The sequence below is a fragment of the Cataglyphis hispanica genome, chromosome 1 (genome assembly GCF_021464435.1).
Source record: "Cataglyphis hispanica isolate Lineage 1 chromosome 1, ULB_Chis1_1.0, whole genome shotgun sequence".
NCBI lineage: Eukaryota > Metazoa > Arthropoda > Insecta > Hymenoptera > Formicidae > Cataglyphis > Cataglyphis hispanica.
In genome coordinates this window covers 11,991,731-12,015,535 of record NC_065954.1, presented here as the reverse complement: position 1 = coordinate 12,015,535, position 23,805 = coordinate 11,991,731, and the positions used below count along the sequence as shown (strand labels likewise).

At 31.8% G+C, this 23,805-nt stretch overlaps 2 protein-coding genes across 5 annotated transcripts in view; both read left to right on the top strand.

Annotated features, from left to right (window-relative positions):
• The first annotated feature begins 3,263 nt into the window (after positions 1–3,263).
• LOC126852844 (zinc finger protein 436-like) lies at positions 3,264–7,578 on the top strand. Its single transcript, XM_050598113.1, has 4 exons — positions 3,264–3,541; positions 3,913–4,056; positions 4,415–5,799; positions 6,177–7,578. Exons 1-4 carry the CDS (start codon positions 3,398–3,400, stop codon positions 6,634–6,636), a joined length of 2,133 nt encoding a protein of 710 aa, XP_050454070.1. The 5' UTR covers positions 3,264–3,397; the 3' UTR covers positions 6,637–7,578.
• A 2,325-nt stretch (positions 7,579–9,903) lies between these two features.
• The window catches only part of LOC126852907 (E3 ubiquitin-protein ligase Rnf220-like), a 149,535-nt gene continuing 135,633 nt past the window's right edge, over positions 9,904–23,805 (top strand). For 2 of the 4 annotated variants that reach the window (XM_050598397.1, XM_050598229.1), the window contains exons 1-3: positions 10,319–11,091; positions 14,126–14,239; positions 17,975–18,512. In XM_050598397.1, coding sequence (XP_050454354.1) covers positions 11,026–11,091; positions 14,126–14,239; positions 17,975–18,512 — 718 coding nt within the window. In that variant the 5' untranslated portion in view covers positions 10,319–11,025. Of the gene's footprint in view, positions 10,292–10,316; positions 11,092–14,125; positions 14,240–17,974; positions 18,513–23,805 lie in introns of those variants that run through there. The other 2 variants (XM_050598312.1, XM_050598475.1) reach the window with 2 other exon arrangements.

Genomic DNA, 23,805 nt, shown 5'->3' with positions numbered 1-23,805 from the left:
TTTTACAATCAGAACAAATTAAAGATTAAGATAAAAGGTTACTTAATATTAAAATATATTAATACAAAGAGATTGTTTATATTGAGAAAAAAGCACATTTGTGCTGATGTAATAATTAAAAATTAAAATATACGTATTTATATTATTAATATAATTAGTCCATTAATGGAGTTACTTCTTATATATTTTATAACTTTGCGGAAATATTTTATAAAATATACATTATACACAAATAGATAATAATATTATAACATCATAATAAAAAAATTTAAATGCAACTTTTAAAGCAATAAGACATTGCAATTTTTTGTGATCTAAAATTTATAAGTTAGTTGTTTTTAATACGTTTCTCTATAGAATATTCTATATCCATCGCAAATAGATATAAGGAATTAAATTTTTATAATATATAAAAGTATTCACTCACCAACTACTGCATAATATATTCACTTTACGGCTTTTATTGCATTTTTTCAGCATCTCCTAAAAAAAATTAAATATTATATGTATAGTTAACATACATATACATTTTTCTTTCCTTATTAAAATATAATTTTTATATATATATTTATATATATATATATATATATATACATATATAAGATACACGTACTCACACAGATATATTAAATATATGTATGTACGTATTGTACGTAATATGTGTGTGTGTGTGTGTGTGTGTATGCGTGTGCATGCATATTTTTTTATAAAATATAACACTTTATAACCTTAACATTTTAACATTTAATAATCTTAACATATATATTAATTTAATGGTTTAATTCATACTATATATATAATATTTTTGTTATATTTAAGAAAAAAAACTGAACAATATAAAGCATAAATAATATTTTAAATTTACAAATATATTTAATAGAATATAAACATTTTGCAATAAAAAACATAAATATTTTAGCAATTATTCGGATTGATAATGCGATGATACTTTATTACTACGACACACTCCCACAATATTTATTCCTACGCAAGAGTCGCTTCGTAAAGTATGCAGAAATATCGAACAACTTAGTTAGCCGATCGAGAGAAATTCCACACTAATTAACCATACTAATTAACGACAAAAGACGCTTGCTTCATTTAGCACACCCGATACTCTATCATACTACGCGCAAGTTGAAAAGTTGCAAACAAATGTTGAAAATAAAAAGAGAAAAAACGGATATATTCTTCTTCTTATAAAATCACATAATAATTATCATAAACTATAGCGGATTCTTTTTATGTAATCCAATTGGCAAACAATATAAAATACCCCATGAGGTGCGAGAATATCTATATTTAAAATACAAAAAAATATATACACTTTTAAAATGCGAAGACATCGCACAAAAAGAAATGCGGTTAATCACAATTGCGAGTTGGCATAATCTGAACTCCGATAATTGCTTCATATCATTCGCATATTTACTCATACGTGCAATTTATGATTGAAAATGTGAAATATGTAATATCAAACAATGCGCTCGTTTTCGATGAATGATAATTAAAGCTACAATAATCATATCACGTTTTATTTGACATTACGTTTTATTTACTAGCTACGTATGAGAATTTCGCTGATTAACTGCGTAGTCATGAAGTTCGTAATAAAATTAATAGCACGACGATATATATTTTATTTCTATTCTATTTTTTAATACTTTAATACTTACGTACTCTGGAAATTTAAAAAACACTTTTGGAGTATCAAACGAATCAATGTAATTAATCACGATCATTTCAATTAACGCGGCAAGAGACAATCACGAGACATTTTTTCTTCGATGTCGCGTCGCGTGTCGTTTCGCGGGAGACATGGCGACTGACAAAGGTTGCGTTCCGTTTCACGCATAGAGCGCATAGATCGTTTGGATATCTATAATATATGTTACGTGAACTATAGATTTTCAGGAGATTTTCTATGCGTTCAATGCGTGAAACGAAACGCATCCAAATATGCAAGCGTAATGTATGCGCTCATAGCATGAGCGATGACACCGATTTCGATGGAAAACGCGTCGATCACTCGAATGGTGCTAATTAATACGACACAATGCTTTATTCGGCACTAATCATACTGCTCGCGTATATAAATCACTTGCAACGGCTTCTAAAAACGACAGAGAAACGATAAACGCGAAACGATAAATTGTTTCGGCCGATGCGGCTTCTTCAAGCTTGACGAGTACAAACGTAACTGCGCATGCGTACACATTATTAGCGCGTTCGAATCATCTGACCGATATGAAAGCAACTAAATTCAGCTTTTAATTCTCGAGAAAAACATGATTGGCAAACTAAAGTTTACGAAATAGAAAATATCAAAAATCGAAAATATGAAATATCCTTTTCTATATATATGATATAGAAAGAATTTTGCGTCATATGACTATAAATTTTAATACAACACCTTGTCAATGTACATCAAAAAGCTGCGAAATCAGAAAAGGTGACAAGAGTTTTACATAAAACAATTATTACTGTTCCATATTCCTAATATAATAAAAATTTGTTTGCAAATAAGAAAAAATAATTAACACAAATATAAAATATATAGTAGGTAACACATGTAAAAACATATGACACATTTAAAATCTACAATCTGCTTTATACATTAGAGTTTTGAAATTCACAAATATGCCGAATATAATTTGCAAATATGTGCATGCGTGTCTATTTTTATATGAATTTATTATTTTATCGCATACCTGGTATACTTTTCTTTGCCTCTATATTTATTTGGACATTTCTGTTTTGCGTCTTATTGTTTATTATATTTGAGCAGAATATATATATTTATCAAAAAAATGTATGTGTGTTAGGATGCAATAAATCTTACAAATAAGCCGATATTTTGCAAATATTTATATGCGTATCTATTTTTATATGCACTTGTTATATTATATCATACCTGTATACTTTTTCTTATTAACTATATTTATTTGGACATCTCTGTTTTATGCCTTATTATTTATTATATTGAGCAGGATATATATTTATCAAAAGAATATACGTGCAATAAATCAAAGCTAATCATTATTCAAAGTAGCGACATCTTTAATTAATTTCGCGAGACTTGAGGTGACTAATGCATATAGAAGGTTGTGTTCGAAAATTTACTCGACAGAATAGAGATACGTTTGATTGACCAATCAGGAACAAAATTCTTTTTGTCCTGATTGGCCAATCAAACACTATTTTATTTTGTTGGTTAGATTTCCGAACAGTCTCAGATTTCTCTCCCTCTAATAATCTGATAGTCTGCTGATATTAAATATGTCGCGTTAATAGCTTGTCGAGATAATCGTCGCCACTTCTGTCATTTGGATTTCGAAAACTTTCAGAAAAAAACTTTATTAGTATTGTCATTTTAATAGTATTGTCTCGTCAAATTATGAGTTCGAATATCAGTTCTTGCATTGAAAATAAATGCCGCGCTTGTATGAAGGAAGGTGGCAAAATGTTGCCGATGTACGATGACAAAACTACCAGCAAAGTTAATTTATCATATAAACTCGCGGAACTCACATCTATTCAGGTAAATAGGTTGTTTTTAATATCTAATAGTTTTTATTTTAAAATATAGCGTAGTTTTACGATGTCGAATATATTACGCGAATAATAAAAAAGTGCGCACTTAACCTCTATAAGTCCTTCTAATAAGATGTAAAACGAAAGTGGCTAACTACATGATGTCTGTAAATGTAAATATAGCTTAAAATTTAATATCGCGATATTACAATTCATAATTTGATATAAAATAAGATATTAAGTGACTATTCTTTGCATATTCTGATTGAAAGTTGATAAAATTTAATTTTCTTCACAAAAATTGACTACTGAAAAGATAAAATGTTTACATGGCTGCACAAATTTGCAACACATTGATAAGACTTTTTTTTTCAACAGATTGACAAGTTTGATGGATTGCCCAACATGCTCTGTTCTAAATGTGCTTACCGGACTTATGTTTTATATAACTTTAGATTAAAAGTACAAGAATCAGATAAAAAATTCAGGATGATACTTGAAAATCAAATGGTCTCTGCTAAGGTATAAAAGTAGGGAATAATAATTAAATATTAATTTGTAACTTCTCCTTCTTTCTTTTCTTCCTCTTTTGCTTTCTCCTTCCTTTTTTCTTCTCTTCCTCTGCATATGTGTTTATGAATTAAAATTGGAACAATTTTACAATAATAATAGATATTAAATGATTTATATTATAAATAATAAAACATGGTTTTTTTCTGATGAATAACAAAAATAAACTTTCTGAGACAACATAACTCTGAAAGACATGTAACGATCTTTTTTAAACATTTTATATCACAAAAGAAATTTGAGATATATTAATATGATTTTTTAACATTCCATATTCTCGATTTTTGTAAGGGTTATGGGTTTTTTTCAGAAAGATGAATTAGATAATGACAGAGACAATGAAGATAGCATTGTACAAACAGATGAATCCTTAGAATTGAATATATCAACTGATACATCTATACACAATGCTGAGTTTTTGGAGAATCTAAAGATTGATGAGACAATTAAAAGCGAACAAAATGAATCTCATATACCTCAATTACTTGAAAATGACAATAAAGAAAATAATAATCTGCAATTGAATGAACTTTTTTATAATATTCTACAAGAAATTAATGAGAATCAAAGCATGGATGCTCATATTGTGAAAACGGATATACCTGAGGAAATTTCGAAAATACTCGCGTCGCAGGATATCACAATAATGTATGTACCACATGATTCTGTGAATGAATCGATGTCTGAGTCAATATTTGTGGAAAACACTTTAACATCTGATCAAAAGCAAGAAGAAATTGAAAATGACAATAACACATTTGCTTTTGCAATGGAAATTTTAAATGAAAAAAAAGATGAAATTTCAAGTAATGTACACAATTCCAGTCCTATGGAAACTAATATGACTAGAAAAAATAAACGCATCTGTAGTGAACGTGTGGATGATGAGACACAGAGCAAAAATAAGCAACTTAAAAGCAATTCCAACATTGAAAAAGCCGCAAGAACAGAAGACAGTGATGAATCTGATTCTGATTATTTTATTGATGCTAAAGATAATATATTGGGGAGTGTGAACGATGCGATTGTACGGATAAAAGAAGTGAAACAAGAAAATGGGATCGAATATCAATGTACATTATGTCAGCAGAACTACGAAGAATTATCGTCCATGTTACTACACACCGTCGATAATCATGTCTCTAGTAACGGTCCGTTCTTTTGTATGGTGTGCGAAAAGGATTGTGAGAGTCATCGGGAGTTGCGGGCACACGTGAAAACGCACACCGGACGAGAACCATATTCCTGCTTCATTTGCAAAAAGGGATACAGCAAGAAAAGATATCTGAAGAGACATATGATGTGTCACTCCGACTTTCCGCGGCATCGTTGTTCAAAATGCGGTTGTCGCTTTAAAGCCAAATCGGAGTTGGAGTCTCACATGAAAACACATAGCGTACCCTACTCTTGCGATCAATGTCCACGTGTGTTTAATCACAAAGGCAATTATAAACGACATCTAGTCAGTCATCTGGATCCCCAAGGCCTTTACTTACCTAAGTATCCATGCAGATATTGTGGCAAGCGCTTTCCCAACAATCGTACACTAGAAACGCATATTCGCGTGCATACTGGTGAAAGGCCATTCAAGTGCCAGTATTGTGACAAATCATTCTCGCAGCGAGGAAATCTGATCAATCACACGAGGATACATTCAAATCCACGCAGCTACACATGTGAAGTCTGCGGCAAAAAGTATTTGCAATTTGATATAAACTTGAAAGAAGAATTTATAATATTAAAATGTTGAATATATAAATTTCCTTTCCTTTATTTTTTGAGAGAAGCAAATTGATAAGATATAAATTATATTTAAATCATAATTTAAAGAAAATATATAATTAAGCTTGACATTAATTTATTCTTTATAAAGGAAAATCTGACAGTATAATTTAAATAGTCTGAAAGTATAATTTAAATAGAATAACAAAAATGTATTATTCATATAATATGTTTGAATAACATGTTTATTACATTTTAAGTAACTTAACTACTTAGTATCGTATGTATACAAATTTTTATTAAAAAATTGGGAAAGGGGGAACATAATGTAATTTTTTGCATGATTGTAGGTTCAATCAACGTGCTACATTAAGAGATCATGGACTTTTACATACGGGTGAGAAACCCCATGTATGTAATGTTTGTGGCAAGGCGTTTACAGTTAGCGCGGCATTGAGAAGACATATGTTCAATCACGCGGAGAACAAGCCGTTTAAATGCGAAACTTGTAATATGGGATTCGTCGGGAAATATGATCTACGACGACACATGAGGGTGCATGAGGATCGGCCTAAGGAGAAACGGAGAAGAAACACTATGTCAAAGTCGAGCGATTTAGTTCAACAAGAATTAGAGGAAAGTCTTGCTATAATAGAGGAACCGAGCACTGAAACTGTACTTATAGAACAAGTGTTTTTACCTCAAAATGTTACACAAATAGTAGTGAATCATGTTGAATCAGAGAAAGAAAATGAAGACGCATTGTTCAATCTTCACTGTTACAATTCAGCTCTTATACAATATAGCTAATAATATGCATATTAGACTAAGAGCTATATAGAATGGATAATTTAAATAAAATGAGATATTTTTATTTTGAATAACTAAAGTATTTACATTGTATAAAAACAGTTTTATACAAAAGTTATAAAACCTTGATATTTTTTTATTGAGAATAATGAGAAAAAGAACTGACATAAAAAAATTCTATGATACCGTTTAAAATGGCAAAAGTAATCTTTCTTGACATAAATCTGGGCAGTATTTAGCGTTTTCAATGTGCTAACCAGAATGTCTTCCCCCTTCCCTCCCTCTTATAACTTTTGTAAAATATTTTTTTATACAATACATACTTTAGTGTTATTCGAGATAGGAATATAAAAACAGTGAGTATTCTGTATAATAAAAATTGCTACTAATAACTATTTTTGTTTCATTTTTGTATACATATGTACAGATATACATGATACAGACATTTCTCTTCCTTCTTAAAATCAGCTTACGTGTTGCAGCAGTGGAATTAACACATCTTTATTAAGATAATTCTTTTAATTTCTTTTATTTTTTATTTAAAAGTTATAAATAATTAATACATATATATATCTATAAATATGTATAGTAAATGCATAAAAGAGTATATTGTATTTTTGAAACCATAAAGATTTTTGCATTTTTGCAAATCTTTAAAAAAGTTAGAAATAATTGCACAATACTTTACAAATCCTATGTATTACTCCTACATATCACATTTTTGATAAATTTTTTTAAATAATTTTTGCTTAAAAGTAGTGGTATAAAAATATTGTATACAAAAATGTAATTATTATTTTCAGAATAGAAATGCGCGTATGTGTTTTATATCTATTAGAAAATTTTTGGAATACTCTACAGTTTCAAAGGTTTTTAAAATTTTACTTATTCACTCAGTTGTATGGATAAACAATCGTGACATATTAATAAATTTATGATATAGAAAACCACATATATAAAAGAAGAATAATTTATTTATATATATTTTTATATGATTTATCATTATTATGTAGTTAAAAACTTTTGCTAAGTAAAAATACTGTTATAAATAGTAATAATATTAATATATAATAATAATAATGTATATATATGTATATAATGTCTACATTAATCTCTCTCTTTTTTTCTCTAAATAGCTTTTGAATGTATAAAAATATTGTGATAATATTTGATATTCTGCAATTTAATTCATAAGAAAAATTTTACTTATTTAAAAGAATGAAGAAATAATATTATGACTTATTGAAAAATAAAATATAAGTAATTAGATAAATTAGATAATTGTAGATGTGTGTATATATATAAATTGCTAATTTTACATTCTAATGTATTTATTATTATTATTTATTATTATTAATATATAAAATATATAATTTCGGTTGATTTTACATTACATTATTATATATAAAATTACATTTTAATGCTTCTTTGTTGCAACAATGCTTGCTTCATATTCCTGTTTATAATTTTGTAAAAATTTAATATATTGTACGAAGAAAAAGAAACAATATTTTGATTATACAAAATAATTGGATAGCTATAAAAATCACTTTCTCGTGTAATGATAAATCACGAAAAAATTTTATATAAGAGATAATGAACATATATGGTTAAAACATTCACGCACGAAAATTTACACTTTTCTTATTATAAAAAGATAATGTGTAATAATATATTGTATAAGAATATTATTTGTTTTACATGAGGCGATAACAGATAAGGTGATTAATTAATAATATCTTTTAATCATTTTCAAAATTACATTTGTGTTACACAAACAATATTTTAAAATTTTATACATTTAAAAAAAAAAAATTATGTATGATAATTGCGATATTTCAATTTTATCATGGATTAAAATGGTTGTATAAATTATCGATTATAAAGAAAGGTATTTCTGTTCTTTGATCACAGAGAGCACCACGAATGCTATTTCATTACTAAAAGACTAAGACTAGATAGTTTTTAGGACGAAAATATTGTGTATGGATAACAAAAAAAAAAAATTTGTTTAATATTATTACAATTTTGAAATGGGATTGTAAATAAAAATTGTAAATAATTAATAATTATTAATTAATAATAATTATTGATAATTAATATATTTATTAACCTTCATGACATTCCATCTATTTAAATTTAATAATTGCGCATTTATTAAATTTAAATACATGGAATGTCATGAAAGTTAATAAATATATACGGCTACAACACTTTTATTAAATATAAGTATTGTGTTCATATTTTTAACAACAATTCATTTTTTTATGTGTATGTATATATGTATTAAATATTATTTATTTTTTTATAACCAGTTGAATAAGTAAATAATAATTTTTGAATTTTCCACCAGATGACGCGGTCAGTCTACGAAATTGTGTAGAAAGAAATTTTGACCTTTTTAGTATACGAAACGAGTAATAAAACATTTATATACATAATAGTTTTACCTATGTTAATTAATAGCTATTATTAACTCAAGTGTTATTATAGTTAGTTTGCAGATAGATTTTCGGCAATTATATCACAAAACAGTAGATAGTTTCGAAATCTGACTCCGAAACCGTACATGGATTTACTAGTTAGTAATAGATATTAGACAATAATTCAATTAATTAATTTTCGGTATATTAGTTTGCATACGGAAAGCTTTAATAGATACAAACACATACATATTATTATATAAATTGAATAATTCTTTTAAAAATTTATTTGTAATATTGATTTTAAACATTAATTAATTTTAAATCGATTGTTTTTGATAATTTTTCAGTGTCACGTAAAAAATATCTCTTATATATCAATTTTTACTTCGAAATCTCTGCATAAAATATTAAAAAAATGATTGCTCGACATAATCTAATTTATGAGAACAAAATAATTTTTTGCGAAATTTCTACAATACATGATGTAAAATGCATCTTGAAATTAATTCTATTTTCTATTCCTTTTGCAAATATAAGATTTAGACAATAATTGTATCCATTTTAGTAGTATCTAATTCTATTCTTCGATCTAACCCATAATTGTATATTCTTTTGTATATAGAAATTTTAAAATACTCATAGATCTCACGAAAATCTAATAATAAAAAGATATGCTTTCTATTACGAAAAAAAGAATTAATGTTTTATGTAACATATATGCACAGCGCGTTCATATATGAGAAAATCTGAACCAAACATTTAAATGAAATATGGATGATTGTGTAACATGTTCCATTGGTTTTTTATATATTTTAGTGTGTTATACATTTTAGTTCCTAGAAAGCAAGCAAAAGACGAGAAGAAACATGAATGACGAAGGAACATGAATCAATGAAGAATGACTTCGATTGACGCGTCGCAGAGTGCTGTCAAAATTGGAACGCATGAAAGTTATAAGAGCCGAACGCAACGAGAATGCTGCTGGCTGCGCGTTCCGTGCGCGATTGAGCCTTCTGAAGAGAGTCGCGCGTGGTTGCGCGGCGCGCGACTGCGCATGTCACGCGTGCGCGCCATCGGGTAGTCGGTAGTCACTACGGTGGCGCCAGTCATGGCGGCGAAAATACACGCGCACGCTGTTACCACCGCCGCCGCCGCCGCCGGTCGGTGCCTCCACGCCTCTACCTCCTCGCCTCCGCCACCGCCACCGCCGCCGATCTCGCGACTCGTGGGTAAGTACCCTCACACTCCACGCTCCAATCAGTCTGCACTCGCATGTCCACGAGGTTGCTCGCACGGGCCAAGCAGCATCCTCTCTCTCCCTCTCTTTCGCTTCGCCCGCTCGTATTCCCTGTCATTCTCTGTCTCGCTTTTGCCCCCTCTCTTTCTCTCTCTCCTTTTCTCTGTCTATCATTGTCTCACTCTTTCATTCACCTGACTCTTAACGCGAGCAGTGCGTTACACATCCCATACGGGGGTGATACCGATCGCCAGTCGAGGTACTGGTCGCGGACACTGCAGCTGCGGTTGAGGTTAGGTCGACGGACCTGTCGATCGTAGTGGCGGGACGCGGCGCGGCGGATTTGAATTTTCGAACGCGGTTATCCGCGCCGTGACTTTGCCTTTAAGGTGTCGCACATTGATTTCGCGACCGAACGATCGCGAACGACGATCTCTTGCCAAGAGGACGGATCATTTTCCTGTCGGACGGTTGCGCGGGTTTTTGTGATCATTGTTGTTTACGATTGACAGACGTTGCGCACGCCTGCGGGTTAGACGGAACGACGTTAGGCGGACCGCGCGTTTTTCGAAACAGCGGAAACGTTTGGGAGGATGATGCATCGCGAGTTTTTATCGCCGCCTTCGTCGACGTTGTTGATGTTATCGTTACTGAAGTTGTCGCACTCGCGTCTCGTGGAAACGCGCAGCGACGGAGACGAGCAGCTAGCCCTGTGAGGTTCTGTGAATGTTCTCGGACAGCCGCGCGCCGCGGCTAGCCGCGCACCAGTTTCTCAGTGCACACGAGGAAAACGTACGCACACTAGTGATTAGCATGTCTTTTTTGCGTTTGCAAGCGTCGCACGATCTCGCGGGTCGTTTATATCCGCGTTGCGTCGCGTCGCGTCGCGTCGCGTTGCGTCGCTCGGTCAATGAGAATGTCGTGGTCTGAATTTGTAAAAAAATATCGCCCCAAAAGTGGATGTTCACCTAATTATTCGAAGTTTTATGTACTCATTTTGGAATACAAATATTGTGGCGAACGTGTCGTATTCATAGTGATGAGGATATCATCGATTGTCTAAATTTTTGTATAAAAAAATGGATTTTGTTTCATATTGTGTTTATATTGTGTTTTGATATAGAACGTTGTAACAAATATATGATCCGAAGTAACTGCGATAAGGATGTTGTCGGTTGGATAAAAACATATAAAAACATTGTTTTGAGTATTTATTTTTTGTACGCGCCGGATCGTTCAAATTTTCATATTTGATTACATTGAGTTTTCTCTTAACAATCGTTAGATATACTTCTTAAATTGATTATCATCAGCGATTAACGAACGATTGACAGAAGACATGTATTTGTGCTGCCAAGTACGTTAGTAAAATTTCTCTCTCTATATATATATATATCATTGATCATGTATATATTATTGACCTTCCAATGTGTACATAACAATATAACGATTTGATGTCAGATATTTATAAATATATAGCAAACGTTATAACGCAATATGTTTTGTAAATCAGAAATACTAGAGTTTATAGAAGTATTGTATAAGCGCGTTTCTCAATATTTGCAGAAGATAAAAGGATTTACGCGAAATCTGTGTCTGACTAAAATAACAGTTTCAATTAGTTATCGATTTGATTATCTTTATTATATTACGCAAAAGATGATAAGGTGCTGGATATTAATTTATTATCTACATACTTTTAATACTTTTAATACTTTGCAATATTGCTAATAAATTGTTAATTAATACTCACAATATATTATTAGTTTCGAATCTTGCAGACAATATAAATAAACCGATAAAAACAATTAAAGAATTAATGTCTTTTGTTAATCGTACACGTAACTGAACTCGATTGCTAGCCTGAAAATGAGAATTTATATACACAGTCTTGCTGACATATTCACCGTTTATCATTTACTGCTGTTTGTCGTACGCGATCTTTTCAATCGGCGAACAATCGCTCGATCGCACGCCACAAAAGAAAAGGTGGTCTGGCATCGATCGCAATTACTCGGGGATCGAATTCGATAGCTTTCTGATTGAAAGGTTAGAAGTAGCAGAAATTGTTGGCGGGTCGACACCCGACCCAACACCGGTGATTAATTGACAATCGCGATAATTAATGATACACACGGTATACCGCGATCTCATGCCACGACACACTGATACGTTCCATTAAATCGCGTTTTGTGAAAGAAAATATCGAGTGAGCAGATATTTGCTCGTATTTGTCCATTTTTCAGGAATAATTCAGGAATAATCGTTATATATTCGATATTATTGAATATTTCTCCTATTTTACAATCTTTCTATGTATTTTAATTGCTCATCTTTGTGCATTTTGCACACTTTAATTGTAATTTTTATTATTTTTAAACAACAATGAAAATTTTTAAAGTTAGAATAATAGATTTTAACGTATTGATAATACGGTGAAGAATTCAAAATCTTTAGAATGTTTTTAATTTAAATTACAGACTGTCAAGAATGTGACATGTCAGATATTCATAGAGAGAATTTTTATAATGACTTAAAATCTTATAGATTATATTATTTAATTAAGATAATTAAATTTTTCTGATAATAAATTTTTTTAAGTTAACCGCAATAATTGTACGCGTATCGTAAGAGTAAGCAATCTAAAATTCTGGAAATTTTATTAGATTTTAGGAGTATATCTTTACACATTCAAAATATAATCTTTTATCTAAAAAGCGAGCTATCCATAATGGATTATACATGTATACATATATATATATATATATATATATATATATATATATATATATATATATGACTGATTTGTTCATTAATTATTGATTTTTACTTTGCTATTTTACATTTAATTAATAAATTATTTTCGTGTACAAAGTGATCATTAAATAAGACTATAATTTCATTTCGCTCAGGAAACATGACGTAATTCTCATCGATATAATTAATGTGCCACGATGTAATTCTCATTGACGAGCGAGCAAATCTATCGAATTCATTTCTCGATCAGTGATTTCTGAATCCAATTTTACATTTGAATCATTTGAATGAAAAATTCGCATTTTTGTATTTTCGACAAAGATTCAAAGAAAATTCATAAAAAAAGAATGAAGAATAAAAATTTTAACAAGTTTAGAATGTCATTGTACTTGAAAAAACTCGCTTATACGCTTTGAAAAAAATAAGAATAATATATGTTAATGTTGTATATAAACTACACGAGTTTTTATTAGGGTACTTTGCATTACTTTGAAAATTAAATATTTTTTGTTAATAATTAAAAGTTCTCTATTTTATTAAAATAATATTTAATATTTAATTTTTAATATTTTATTAGAAATTAAAATAATTTAATAATGTTAATAAACATTGATTAGAGCTCTCGAAGGTGTATCGAATTTTATCTTCTATGAAAAATCGCGAGAAAATAATTATATACGTTTCAAATGTGTAAAAAGAAATTAAATTAAAAGAATATATAAGAAAAATTGAAAAGAAAAGAAAATTCACTGATCGAGAAACATAAAATTGCACATGTCAAATAGTCTATTCATAATCATATTTACCGCCGTAATTAATTATAAAAATCGTGAATAGTTTGATTAATTTATAAATCCAATTAATAAACTAATTAACCGATATAAACATGATCGGTATCTTCAATCGATCATCATTTTTCACGGTCACGCTTCCGAGACTTATATCAATTAGTTTATACGAAATTCTTTTCGAGTTTCTCGTCATTGTTTCGCGTCGAATATTTAGAATAGGGAAACGATTAATCGACGAGACACACGTAGAAGGAAGAAAACGACGATATATGTTTTAGATGGATAATTCTGCGTACGTACCGAATCATCTACCGCCGCCGTCTCTGGTAGTGTTCTCGCAGGCCGGAGGGTTGCCTGAGGCCCTGAGAATGCAAAGACCCTTCAATCCACAAGTTAGTGTCCCATTGTCCTTACCCTTACGCCTAAGCTTCCGCATCAGCTTGCACTTATATTTGTAGTTACATTGCATTTTGTTTGCCTGCAACCAAACGCGTTGAAACGCGATTTAATCTTTTCAAATATAGATTTTGATTTTCTTGTACTTGAAAATTCTTATATTCTTGTAAGAAAATGTGATTATGTGTGAATGAATGTGATTATCAAAAGTCATATCATTTCAATTTTAATTGGATGTATATATTGATTCACGTTATATCCGATACAATATTTATTATATCGTAATTTACATAACGCAGATGCTGCGTAATTATATTATTGAAAAAAAAATTCGAATTTATATAATGTTTTAATTCATTGTAGATGAGAATTTATCGGAGAATTTAGAGAGTTTATTTGCACGCTTATATCATATGCAATGAAACTACATTGCGGTAATTCGAGTGTATCGTATTTATTTGACGCGAACACGGATGTCACTATTCGACAGAAAAACAACATTCTTGAAAAATATGTACAAAATAAAAAAAAAAAAAATTGTTAGCATTGATTTTAACAAATGCGTCGAATAGCTCGAGTTACTTTTATTCCGCTTTGCATGCTGTGTCGCTTTATACACGCAAGTATACATACTAATTATTAATGCGTGCAATGAATAGAAGGTTAGTGTGTGTGTGTGTGTGTGTGTGTATATAAATGTGAATATGTGTGTATTTGAATAACAGATAATGTTAAATCAGTGATACGCAATCTTCTTTTGAATTCTTTCTCGAAAATATCCCTAATTATTGCTTTTAAGGAGAGCTTGTTTAAAGAGCTTGTTTAATATAATTATAAAATGAAAAGAAAAGATAAAAATTCAAATTAAAAATTTACGATTTATTAATGTGATTGTTTCTGTTTGTTAAAAATATAAAAGTATATAAATGTATTTTATCTTTTGATCGTGAAGAAAAATGTATAGATTGTGTATCATCATTATACATAGCATGTAGTTAGCATTAATTAAAAAAAGAAAAATAAAGCCTATATTACCAAAGAGATGCAGTAAGTATTTTCATCGGTATTTGAGATCGACGATATGGCTAATATTAATTAGAAATATTGTTCGTGGAATATATTTGTGAAATATTTATTAATTTTAGGAGGATTTTTTTTACTAATAAAAATTATATAATATTCTAATTAAAGTATTACATAAAAATATGAATTCAGATTAACTTTTTTGCAAGTGATTTTAAAGTAAATTTTATGTATTACAATCAAAATCGATAACGCGAATTACGGAAAATATCATTATTAAACTCCCGATAATAACAAAACTCTTTTACGATTTTATATATCACACACATCTTTATATCATAACTGTAATTGCCGCAAACATTTAACGAATGGGCATTGCGGTTAATTATAAGCGTGTATATTCCACAGTGTTTTTAAACGCTTGAATATTTTTTATACGTGCGGAACATCAATCGAGTCCGGATAAAACACGTGCATATGCGTAACGGTAGATACGGCATAGAAAGCAGTAGAACGAGAATGACAGCCAGATAACCGGTTGCATCAAAATTCAGCATCGTTAAAAAATGAGATAATTTCGGGGCGAACCTAATTGCGATGGCATGGTGACAAAATACGCTCGCGCTTTGCCGCTCGCGAGTGAAAAAAAAAAATGATAAAAGATTATTGCAAATATGCAAGCAGCGCGCGTCGCGCGTCGGTCGTGAAAAAAGGGCGGGGGCCGCAATTAAAATAATAATGAATATCTAATAAATCACTGATTGGACCGCGGCCGCATGTATGTCGGGTCGTCGAACACGAACCTCATTTCCCCGTATAAAAGAATAATAAACTAATCGCGGCGCGTACTAATATCCCCGCGTGTAACTCATCGCCCGCGTCATTATCGACCGAATGAAATGTTTATCCGGAAACTGTGGTTGTCCATTCTCGCCGATGAAATCATTTTGTACTTCCGTTTCGCTCCCTTAGCCGCACGGTTTATATTGACCGGTAACGTTTCATACTTTGCATTTACAGATGAATTTGTGATCTCTGTAACAATTTTATGCGAACTATTGCACAACTGTCTAATCTAATCTTCTAACGTTTATATTAAAGTCTCGTATCGCTAAAAAAAATTTATGATTATAAACACAATTACACAGTCTAATCCTGAAATATCAAAAATAAAATAAGAGAAAATAGTGTGAATAAATTCACTTTTGAAATTAAATCGTTTAAATTTTTAGAAAACACGTAACAAATATGTAACATAAATATGATGATTTTGAAAAGTAATTTTCTGCTTACTTATGAAATTATACTTATATATGATTACTTTGTGACATACTTGTGCCAGTAATGAACATTGAAACACACTCGCATCGTTTTCCGAGAAGTCGATGCACAGGAAGCAACGCACCGTTATTACTTCAGTTACGTTTAATAACGGTCCGATAATTCTGGCATTATAAATGTTACAAAATCCAATGCGTAGATGCTTCAACCGAGCATTCAGTATGCGGCTTAATAGACTCGTCAATCACGGCGAATTGAATGATACAACTGACATACGGGGATGGAAGGGGCAGGGGGAGTCACGGGGTATGGGGAGGGGAGAGGAGCTTCAGGTTTTGACGGATTATTATAACACAGTGGTTTCGCGTTATTAACAGTATACCGCCACGCTGCTTTGATATTATATGCCATTCATATGTACCTGAAAGCACGGAAATACCCACATGCTGCAAATGAGCTATCTAGTTACGCGTTTCAAACATTTTTTCGCTTATCGCGTATATAAAATAAACTTGTACTATCGAACTCGACAATGCGTAGTTTCTCGAAACGGGAGTGAACGTCAGAAGTGCTTCTGCAAATGTCAGTGTACTAGTAAAATAAATAGGAAATTAGATTTTAAAGAAAGACATAAAAAATTATTTGTAATTGATGATTTGAATCGATTATAAAATTTAATAAATGAAATGTAATGTCTTAATATTTAAATATATCATATTAATATTTGTAGAGAGTATTTAATATAAATTATCTCGATAAGTAAAAATTTGGCATAAATCATTTTTTATAATTCTTTATTAATTTGAAAAAATGAATATATAATTTATTTCGATAAACTTCATTTTTCATATATTATATATATACTTTTTATCTATGCGCGAATATTTTACAAACATTAATTAAGAATTATTGAGTGTGTTGGGAACTAGTAATGGGAAGGCTCTTGCGTCTCTTTCTTCTTTCTTTATAAAATATATTATTACGATTATATGTTTCTTTCACTAATTCTTATAACGCTTTCGTGATTTAGAAATAAAATTTTAACTACATATAAATATTTAATGCGCATCGCGCATTTATGAGTATTCAAATGTCAAAATGTCCTATCATCATTTCTTGCTAACAAAATAATAGAATAATAATATTAAATCAAAAAACTAAACAATACTTACGAGAACTTTAATAAGGAGAAATTTAAAGATCGTAAAAAGGCGAAAAGAATATGTGACTAAAAAAATAAACATATCAAACTCAAAATCCAAAAAAAGAAACGCAATCTTTAATTTATTAAAAATTCTCATGAATTGTTTCATTTTTTGATTTAATTTATTATTTGCTTGCTCCTTCAGCTCGATTATTATTATGTTCTTTTTCTTAACTAATTTTTCGATCTTTAACTAATTTTTTTTTCTTCGCGCTTATTTCAGGTAACCGATTCGAAGGATCTGCAGGTGCCCTTCAGCACGGCGGCGTCGCTGGGCTACGGGCTGCATCACATGCTGCATCTGCCACCGCAGTTCCTGCACCCGCTCGACCATAGACTACCCTTCGGTGGCTTCCGGCCCCTGGTGCCGTCCGCGTTCGCGCCCCCCAGCAAGTGCCTCAAGGTCGAGACCGGGAACGGCGCGGTGCCGGGAAACGGCGGCCTGCCCAGCATCGGCTCGCTCTCAAGCATGTCGAACATGTTCTCGCCCACGTCCCTACCGGGCGCGGGCGGTGGCGCAGTGGTATCCGTTTCCGGTGCGGCGGCCGCCGCGGCCGCCGCCGTCGCCGCGGCAGGCCAGGAAGTCGGCGGGCCGCAGAGTCCGGCTGGTTCCGCGAGCCGCTCACCTACTGGTACCGCTGGTACCGGTTCCGTACCGAATCGCGGTGCAACTCCCGATGAAGAGGATCGTGACGCCAACGCCACACCCGGATCTGAAAACACCGAGCGATCCACCCCGGAGGAGGGACGACCGTACAGACGTGAGTACTGTTACTCTTGTGCATGTTCTTTTGCTTTTCCTTTTGAGCGAGTAATGGTCGATACAATAATCAGTTTTATATAATCTATAAACTACATTATGGTGATTTTTAATTAATGTTAATTCTTAATACTACCTACTTATATCATTTTTAATTATATGAATATGCTATCTTATATGTAATACTTGATTATTTCTGTTGATAATTTTCTCGCTCTTCATGCAATTTTATTATTATTTGAAATATTAATATCCATTATGCACGGCTCTATTCGGAATAATATTTTTAATATATTGACGCAGTCAAAAGAAAAATCTTAGAATATTCTTGAGATATTTACAATAGATAGCTTCACTGATGTTATTTGGAAGATAATTGCGGAGATTTTTATCATAAACATTCTATCCTGAATAAACTTGATGTCGTGTCCAAAACTTTCGGAACATACGTCATGTATATATCTTAAGAGACAAGCGAAAAAAACACGCGCTATATTCTTGAACATATTGTTCAAGAGTAGCAATCTTTCTCGAATCATCGGCGCTTGGGGTAGACACCCTGTATATTTTTCCACGTTGAGCCCGACATACGAGCGGGTTAAGGCTGGTTACACGACGAGCAGAATCGTCGAGATTTGTATGCTTAATCTACCTAAGTCGTTTATTTGAGCCCCTGGCGACGTAACAGCTGCACCACGGACAGTCCGGAAAACGCGCGGAAAGACCACCCTCTTTCTTTCTCTTTCTGCCGTGCGTTTGTTTATTTTTCTTTGTTATCTTAATTACCGAAAGATAGAGCCATTCATTTTTCCCTCAGCGGCGACGCCGTCGCTTGCTTTTTTCCGTATTCTTTCTCTAGATTTGGAGTGCCGAAATAAATTATCATTTACAAATAATATAAATTCTTTATATTGCCCGGAGCATTAAATATATGAAGGAAGTTTATATATTTTTCGAGTAGTTCGAGTAGTTCTATTTTACGAGAATAATTATTACAAGCATACTATTAGGTTTATTATCAAACTGACTAATATTTCTTATACCGTGCAAGTTAGATAATTTGAAATTATTTTCTGATTCTCATTTTTATTAGAAATAACAATATATATATATATTATATATATTTTTTTTCTCTCCTTCCTTTTCTTTAAGAGAAAAAGAATTAGGCGAACCAAGCATCTTTGTGATGAAATTTTATACATTTCTGAATTCTCTCTGTGCAAATTAACCATCGGCGAAAAAGCGCGCGATGGTCAGTTCGCTCTCTTTTCATCGGCTAATTTTCGTTTGATTGCGAAAGAGAAAAGGGGTTAGAGACACACGGAGAATCTCTCCCTTCGGCTCCGTTTTTTATTTTTTTTTATTTTTGCGTATTCCTCGACGCGGAGATAACGATGCCCTTTGACCGCTTTAGGTGACGTTAGCACGTTGCTAATTAGTCGATACCGACTTTGTGGCGACACACGCCGCATTGCGTCGCGCAATAACAGGAAACAGTCATTGCGAAAAATTACTTGCGTAATTGCGAAAAGTCAATTTTAATTACAAAAATTATTGCGCACGTGTGTATCATATCTCGCATGCCGATTTTTTCTTATCGGTGTAAAAAAATGTAGATTTATAAATTTTGTAAGAATTATAATCGCTCTTCTGCTCTGATTATTCGTGGTTTTAAGTATAAAAAGATGAAATATTTCCAGTCATTGAATCGAATCTCTTTTGATTTCACGAAGCCCTTTCGATATACTATTTATTGCTATCGCGAATCGGTGCTGGATACATTATTAACATATTGTTTGATATCTCGAATGTCGACGCTATTATGCGAATTGGCCGCGCGCACAGCTATTTTATACTCTATAGTGCGGTATTTTCATTACACACTCGCGCCCCCTTTTTGAGCGGCTTCGTGAACGGGCGCGTATACGTGAGACGCGCGGTTGACATACGCTCGCGCTCGTGCTTCATCGCTATTTATGGCAAATAACCATACGCGACTGTATCGTGCAATTTACATTGCGTTTATTTGACTCTAATGGCGCGGCAAAAATATCGAGTTAATATTGACTCGCGTTTGTAACGCGCGTGTGTTTGACCGCGTCCACAAGTTGCTATAATCGACTATCATCATTTCAATAATGGTTATCGTTTCTAAATTTTATTATTAGTAAATAGATATGCAATATACATTTCTAGTTCAAATCCACATTTACAATCTTTTAACAATTTCACAATTGTGACGATTATTAAAGAGACAAAAAAAATTGTAATTTAAAAAGTTTTTTTTATAATAATTATATTATATACATATTTTTTCTTTTACTTGAAAATGTGTTTTAATGAAAAAAATATCTTTACACATTGATCTGATTATTACAAGACATGATAATTTCCCTAATCGCTGTTAGTGATAATCACAGTTTAAATTGCCGGCAACCTTCGACTATAAATCGAAATAAAATCGTCCAGCAAATCCGTTCGTAATCAGTTCGCTGGTGCGGAGAATACAGGTGGACATGTAATATGTGTATTGTCGTATCGGTCGTACTCGCATCACTCCCGCGAACCTATGTACAGCCGTTCTATCGAGGGTGGGATATGCGGTGTTTGGCTCGCAGCCGGAGGTTGGAGTGTGCAATCGTACCGTTTGGCAGCCTGTTTGAATGTTTTGCGACGAGTTTATTCGAGTTATCAATTTCCTGGCAAATATCTGTATTTCCGCGCATCCATGTTCTCCTTCCCTCCTCTCGTTCCTCTCTTTGCCATTCTCCGTCCCTCTCATCCGCGCCTACAGTAGCATCGCAATTGCAGTTTTGTCAAAGATGCAAAACGAACTTATCCGCGAACTACGCAAGAATTGACATATAATATATAGTGAATGAAAAAAAAAAAAAAAATACATCTTTCTATATTTGTATATTTATAGATTGATTTTAATGTCAGATATACAAAATAAATGCGAATATAATTTTTGAAACATGCAAAAATAATATATAATGAAAAATTGATTAATTTTTTACACGTTATTTTAGATATTATTGTAGTAACTCTGATGAACCATCGTGCACAATCGGAAAATGTCATACTATTATTATTTTTTCCTCGCTGTATTTTACTTTGTATTTTTATATTGTTATTGCCGTTTTTAATTACATTTTGGAATTTGCAATTTTTATATCAAAATTGCACCCATATAAAATGAATGCGTAATGTGAAAAGTTATGAAATAAAATCTAAAAGGTGATGAAGGGTCATCAAAAATCATTGATAATTTCGAAAATAAAAAAAAAAAATGTTAGGATTTGCTTTCAACATGCGCGGTCGTTTTAAAAAGGCACTTATTCACGTAAAAGCGCATGATGCATCATAGGGACGCGACACACGAATGGTCGAAGGGCCGCGCGTGTATTAACGCGTTATCCGCGCGTGTATTTTTTTACGCGCGCATAAATATGCGGTAGTAATATAACATAGGAACGCCGCGCTCTTCTCTCTCGTGTCTCGACGAGGGATGACGGTCGTGAAACGGCGAACGTAAACCGGAAGTGTCGTGATTTTTAACCCGCCGCGAATGTATGACATCGTTTTTTCGGTTTTGCGTATTTACGTTCAGGCAATTTTTCGCGAATCTCTCCGAGAATCGTTTTTGCACACGTCGCTCGATTAATACACGTAGTGAAAATTTAAAATAGAAATCTTTGAACAAAACGTAAAATTGTTTGCATGGCTTATTCATTATCATTATATTTCTAAGTATTAAGAAAAATCTGTACATAATCTTTACTTATATGTAACATCTAACATCATGTCATAACACACATACACACATACACAATAGATTATTTTTAATTTTTTTGAAAATGTTTTATAAATGTCAAATTTATACATGATGTGTGTATATATATATATATATATGATATGTATATGTGTAACACATTAACATAATTACTTTGTGATATACATGTATGTAGGAAAAACATTTTTTTCTAGAATAGATTCTTGTTAAAATATAATTTGATAAAAATTTACGTAATTACGTAAGTATACCATATATGTGATTCTTAGAGTATTATATAAATGTATATAGCATATAAATAACTACTTTAGGAATGGAAAGTTAATGATAAAATTTCAGAATAGTGATAAATTGATATTGAAGTAAATGCAACACTGTTATAAAAGAAAGCTTTTCATTCTTTTATTATATCATAAATAATGAAATAAAAAAATCAGAATGTCAAATCATATTCCGCAGCAAGCGTATATATATATATATATATGTATATATGAAACTGCATTGCTATCAACAAAAAGTACAAAAAAATGATCAAAGTGTCAAGAGGGTTAATACACGTGTAACGAGACAGTGCATCGCGCATTGCGTAAATTATTGCTTCTTGAAGAAAATAGTTAGTATAGCGACCGTTACGACTCTGTCGTACGTCATGGGTAAAAGCCTGTATAAACGTCAGTTACGTCAATCATTCTTTAATAGGAATGAATTTTCACCGACCGCTACTAAATCACTATTGGCCAATAACGTTTATCGTTAACGAAACATCGCGTACGTCGCTGGTATTGAATTGATGTACCACTTTGCCAATGAGATATAGTATAAATACTCGCAGACGTGATGCTGCAACTATGTTAAGCAATCGAGCGAGCGGGATAAAATCGAATTTGCGTGTAACGTGCGTAATTGCTATAGCAGTAAATCGATCGGAAATTAATGTCTCTTCGGTTTATCTATTAGATAATAGCAGTAGAAAATTGTATAATTCTTTTACGTGGAAGATGTTTTTACTATGAGATATTTTAGACATCATTTTATTTTATTAAAACAATGTATTTTATATATAAAATAGGATAAAGGTAAACAATTTTTATCATCATGAAATTAAACTTGGGCGCCACACATATTATTAATATTATATTATATTGAGATTATTAATTTAATTTTAATAATTTACGAATATTATGAGAGAGTTTTAAATATACAATTTTTCTCAGATTCCATCTCTTGATTATTATTATTGATAAATTATCAAAGTATAGTACATATTTATAAAACGCAAAAACGATTACAATTATATTGTATTTTTTAAAACAATTACAGTATTTTCAAAGATGTACTCTTCCCGCAAATAAGTGATGATGCTCGGACACATTCGCGAATGCGCGCGTAGAAGTTTCCCTCCTCATTTGTATTCTTAAAGCGAGCCGCGAGCCGGCACCCACGATTTACTATCACGTCGTACGAATTATTTAGTAATCAAATTTCGCCCGCTTACCGA